This window comes from Piliocolobus tephrosceles, unplaced genomic scaffold (genome assembly GCF_002776525.5).
Source record: "Piliocolobus tephrosceles isolate RC106 unplaced genomic scaffold, ASM277652v3 unscaffolded_14149, whole genome shotgun sequence".
NCBI classification, from domain to species: domain Eukaryota; kingdom Metazoa; phylum Chordata; class Mammalia; order Primates; family Cercopithecidae; genus Piliocolobus; species Piliocolobus tephrosceles.
The window spans coordinates 2,515-8,679 of NW_022295587.1; the positions used below are offsets into that span (position 1 = coordinate 2,515).

The 6,165-nt window shown below is 41.7% G+C and overlaps 1 protein-coding gene across 1 annotated transcript; it reads right to left on the minus strand.

Annotated features, from left to right (window-relative positions):
• Positions 1-1,562: 1,562 nt before the first annotated feature.
• LOC113220823 (arylsulfatase F-like) lies at positions 1,563-4,863 on the minus strand (the record flags this gene model as incomplete). The annotated part of the gene is made up of 2 exons (XM_026450156.1): positions 1,563-1,986; positions 4,741-4,863. Coding segments are annotated over 2 exons (547 nt in total), but the record flags the coding sequence as incomplete, so codon positions are not given.
• Positions 4,864-6,165: the final 1,302 nt, after the last annotated feature.

Genomic DNA, 6,165 nt, shown 5'->3' on the forward strand with positions numbered 1-6,165 from the left:
GAAAGGTACCAGGGAACAGAAGGATTTGCTCTAAGTGACACCAAGCATTCAGTTCCATCTACAGAGGAAATACGGCTTTATTAATCCCAGACAACATTTTTTTTAAGACAGACTCTCCCTCTGTTGCCCAGGCTGGAGTGCAATGGCATGATCTCAGCTCACTGCAACCTCCGCCTCCCGGGTTCAAGTGATTCTCCTGCCTCAGCCTCCCAGCTAATTTTTGTATTTTTAGTAGAGATGGTGTTTCACCATGTTAGTCAGGCTGGTCTCAGATGTTCCACCTGCCTCGGCCTCCCAGAGTGCTGGGATTACAGGCATGAGCCACCATGCCCAGCCCCAGACTACATATTTATCACCTTCACTTGGGCTACAGAGTAAGGACACAGCTATGTACCAGAGTACACAAGACACCTTACATCCTGAGAATCCAGATCCTAGAATGGCTATTGGTAAAGATTAAGCCTCAATCAATATGGAAAAAGCAAATGAAAAATGTGTTCACAAACTTTTTTTTAAAGAAAGAAAGTCCAACAACAAGAGGATAGATACCCTTGAAAATTTCCAGCTATTGTGTTCTGGGATGCATAAAGTTTTTATAACAATCACCTTTGACCATTTACCTCATCCAATTCATGAAATAGCCCTTCCATATCACATGCTCAAAGAGAAGCCTTCGATTTTATTTTCCCCAAGTAGGTTTTTTTGTTTTTTAACAACAGGGACATAATGCAATGGACAACTTACTTTTTTCATCTGATTCCCTGATATGTATATATATATTTATCTATCGCTATATCTATCTATATCTATATGTATCAGGAAACCAGACAAAAAATATTATAAAATATATTACATATATACATACATAGCATATGTATACATATATACATACATAGCATATGTGTATATATACATATATACATACATATTGTATGTGTATATATACATATATAGTATATGTATATATTTCCTGTTGTAAATCAACATGATGACAAGATGCATTGTAAATTAACGTAAACAATTTGTGAGTTTGAGCTACTAGAGTCTGCCTCCATGGTCTGACCACATATAAATTTCAGAGCCAATAGAGAGACCATGATTTTAATAACAGGAGCCCAAACAAGGTACCACCTCTTTAGGTACAAACTGATGAGTCCAACTGGTCTTCAATACACTTCATATTTTTATCTAACCCTCTTACACCATTTAGCATATTCCATTTCCTAACTCAATATTTGTAATACCATCACCCCCTATGATTTTTATTAATGCATTGTAGATGTGCATAGTTTAAGGGTACACGTTGCAATTTAATACATTCATATAATTTGTAAAGAATTATCACAAATGATTTATTGTTTTAAATCAGTATAATTAGGGTGTCCATCACCTTAAATATCTGTCTTTTCTTTATTCTAGAGTCATTTGGCTTATTCTCTTTTAGCTATTTAGATGTGTACAATAGATTATTAAAAACTACAATCACCCTGCAGATCTATCTAGGTCCTTTTAAAAAAGAGATAATTATGATTATTACATGAATTTTTAATTAGTACGCTTACCTTTCTAAAAAGGAAATCGCCTCCTTTACCATAATGGATCCAGCTCGTTCGGCCTTCATGGGCTGCTCCGTAATCTCGTGCCCCCTCATGAGGAGGCAGTCCCAGTATAAAGGGGACGTGTAGCTGGAGAACCAAGCATAACCCAAGAGGAAAATAAACAGAATCATGGAGAAGTTTAGGAGCAAGGGAACGGAGACCCAGCCACTCATCTTTCCAACGGTTAGGGTGAGGACGGCAATGGCAACCAGCTGCATGCAGAGCGAGAGTTGACTCTCAAAGGTTAATTCCGTGTTACGAGAGGGGTCCGGCCAGCAGCTGTCAACGAGAGTGAACGGCATGCCATAGTAGTAGTCAAACCCATAATTATATGGATGGTGGCAGTGGTCACTTCGGGAGCCGCAGTTCAAGCCTTGGTGCCATTTACCTAAAACCAAACACACAAACACATCTACACATCAATATGTCGACATATGCCAGCACATTGCAAAGAACACGTGAGCATTCTTCACATCAAACAATCAGCTAATGCACAAAAATAAAGTAGCAGACATATTTTCCTTGGTTTAAAAAATCCGAGTTCCACTTAGCCACATTTTTGTTGTTGCTGTTGTTCTTTAGTTTACAGAGAAAGTTTCTATTCAGATCTGGTTGTGAGCAACAGGACAGGATAAAAAATAAGGGAGAAAAATAGAATTGTGAGTTTCTTTCAAGGATGTGAACTACAAATTTTCTCATTCACTGAGAAGACAAAGTCATAGCCACAAAGATAGATACATCACAGAGGCAAGGCAGGTTACAGACGATGGGAGAATAGATGTATACATAGATATAGCTAGATGGATACAGACGATAGGTAGGTAGATAGATAAATAGATAATATGTAGACAGAAAGATAGGTAGATAGATGAATGGATGTATATGTAGATATAGCTAGCTAAATTAATAGAGATGATAGATAGAAAGATGATAGATAATACGTAGACAGAAAGATAGGCAGATAGATGATAGAGATAGAGTGAGTGGTTAGATAGATAGATAGATAGATAGATAGATAGATAGATAGATAGAATAGAGGAGAGGAGAGGAGAAGACAGATTCAAATAAGTGATGGAGGATAGATGGAGCATGTATAGATGTGTGTGTAGGTGGATGGATGGATCGATAGATGACTGGGTAATTAGATGCATAAATAGATCTGTGTTGTGGGTGGATAATAGACAGATGGGATATGATAGATGAAAATAAATTATGGAGTATACATCTATATATACACATGTGTATGTATATATCAATAGAGAGATAGATGTGATAAATATGATAGATACAAATAAATGATGGATGGATAGACAGGGAATGTATGTATGTGTAGGTGGATGGATGGATAGATAGGTGGGTGGCTGAGTAGGTGAGTAGATAGATAGGTGGATGCAGATATATGGGTGGATAGACGGATGGATAGATAGATAGATAGATAGGACGGATAGATGAATAGATGATAGATAGATAGATAGATAGATAGATAGATAGATAGATAGATAGATAGATAGACAGGGATAGAGATATAAGGGTGGATGGGTGGATGGATAGAGAGATGTCTAAATAGATAGATGAATGGATGGCTAGATAAATAGATACAGATGATAGATGAATAGACAGATAGATATATGATAGATGAATGGGTGGATGAATAGATTATAGACAATAAATAGATAGATGATGGGTAGATAGATACATAGATGATAGATAAATGATAGATGATGGATTGATCAATAGACAAACAGGTAGATAGACAGGTAGATGGACGGACAGATAGATGCATAGAGATATATGGGTTGATAGATCGATGGAGAAACAGAGAGAGATGACCGATGGTAGCTATAGATAAATCACGGAGGATGGACCCAGCGTGGATGGATGAATAGCTGGCTGGCTGGAAATCCTAGGGGCTCTCATTAAAACTGATTGAAGTAAGGGACTTATTCAGTAAAATGTACCACACGTTGAATGATCACCAAAGGGTGCATGTGAGTCCTGCTAGCATGTGGATGCCCAGCAAACCCCAGAGGCTGTGATAATGTGTATCGACTAGGAATATTAACAGTTTCCTGTATGTGGTGAGGGCCCAATCAAGAATGCCTATGCTTCCATCAACCTCTGAGTGTCTATGGGGGTAGGTAGAGGAGAGGCAATGCTACTGGCTTAGGCTTCCTGTCCTGCAACCCCACAGAGATTGCCTTCTCTTATCAACAGCAGATGTGTTACAAAAATTGAAGGGATTTAAAATAGCACGTGATCCTCACGCCAGCTGAAACCCAGGCTTCCCAAACAGGAATGGTAGCTGGAGTTACAACTACTGGGTGGCTGAAGACTTCTATCATCCCTAGCAGTGAGAAGAAAATCTGTGTGGTCCAGTTTTAGTGAAATGAAGAGGCAGGTGACAGGATACACGGTGAGAGACTATGCGGGCAGGCAGAGCCAGAAAAATTGTCTGTTCTTGTAATATGTTCATTTTAAAACATCTCGTATCACTGAGCTGTGTGAAGAATCAGGCTGGGCACGGTGGCTCACACCTATAATCCCAGCACTTTGGGAGGCCAAGGCAGGCAGATCACTGGAGGCCAGGAGTTCAAGACCAGCCTGGCCAGCATGATGAAACCTCATCTCTACAAAAAAATACAAAAATTAGCCAGTCGTGGTGGCACGCGCCTGTAGTCCCAGCTACTCGGGAGGCTGAGGCAGGAGAATGGTGTAAACCCGGGAGGCGGAGCTTGCAGTGAGCTGAGATCCGGCCACTGTACTCCAGCCTGGGCGACAGAGCGAGACTCCATCTCAAAAAATAATAATAATAATAATAATAAAAGAACTCCTGGCACAAGCAGTCCTCCCACCTCAGCCTCCAGAGTAGCTGGGACCATAGGCACATGCCGCCATGCCCAGCTAATTTTGTATTTTTAGAGACAGAGTCTTTCTATGTTGCCCAGGCTGGTCTGAAACTCCTGGCTTTCAGCGATCCTCCCACCTTGGCCTCCCAAAGTGCTGGGATTGTAAGAATGGGCCACTGAGCCTTTACATAAGACATTGTAAAATAAAGTATTTCCAATAAAGTCATAAATCAAGGGTAGAACAAAGGACATTATTACCTTATGATCAATGACTAACACCAATCCTTGTGTCTTACCTATAAGCCCCGTGCTGTATCCTTGCTTCTTTAACAAGGCTGCAAATGTTGTCTCACTAAGAGGGAGGCCTGCGGGGACTGCAAGATCACGGATGACACGTTTATTACCACTAGAAACCATACCTAGAAGAAGCGTGGAAAAAAGTACAATGAGTAGGTGTTACTATGGAGGGAATATTTTTGCCACTCCAAAATTTGCACATTGAAACCCTCACCTGCAAGGTGATGTTTAGGAGGTAGGGCTTTTAGGAGGGGATGAAGTCAGGAGGATGGAGCCTCAAGAATGAATCAGTATCCTTACAAAAGGGACCCCAGAGAGCTCCCTCACCCCTTCCACCATGTGAGGACACAGCAAGAGGGCACCGTCTATGAACCAGGAAGCAGGTCCCCAGCAGACACTGAAGCTGGCATGCCTTGATCTTGGCCAGCCTCCAGAACTGTGAGCAATAAACGTCTGTTGTAGATAAGCCTCCCAGTCTATGGTATTTTTGTTATAGCAGCCCAAACAGACTAAGAAAAGAACTTTTTTTTTTTTTTTTTGAGATGGAGTCTCACTGTGTCACCAGGCTGGAGTGCACTGGTGCCGTCTCAGCTCACTGCAACCTCTGCTTCCCAGATTCAAGCAATTCTCCTGCCTCAGCCTCCCAAGTAGCTGGGACTACAGGTGCACGCCACCACACCCAGCTAATTTTTGTGTTTTTAGTACAGACGGAGTTTCACCATGTTGACCAGGATAGTCTGCATCTCCAGACCTCGTGATCTGCCCACCTCGGCTTCCCAAAGTGCTGGGATTACAGGCATGAGCCACCACACCCAGCCAGAAAAGACCTTTTCTTTCTTCTCATCCAAAGTCAGTGTCAGCAGACTGGCAGTAGGGTTGATACGTTGATATGTTCGATTTTATTCTGCCTTCAAGAACCGCTATCTGGAATCCACACAATCTGGCATTAAAGTGCGGCATCTGTCCCCACAGGCAAAGACCACTTCCCTCAGCTTTTTTTCTCTCTCTATCTTTTGTTGTTGTTGTTGTTGTTGTTGTTGTTGTTGTTGTTGTTGTTTTTGAGATGAAGTCTCACTCTGCTGTCCAGACTGGAGTGCAGTGGCACAATCTCAGCTCATTGCAACCTCTGCCTCCCGGGTTCAAGCAATTCTTCTGTGTCAGCCTCCCAAGTAGCTGGGATTACAGGCAAGTACCACCGTGCCCAGCTAATTTTGTATTTTTGGTAGAGACGGGATTTCACCATGTTGGCCAGGCTATTCTTGAATTCCTGACCTCAATTGATCTGCCCTCCTCAGCTTCCCAAGGTGCTGGGATTACAGGTGTGAGCCACTGTGCCCCAGCCCACTTCCCTCACCTTTAAAAATAGAACCATATGATTGGACGTGGTGATTCACACCTGTAATCCCAGCACTTTGGAAAGCCGA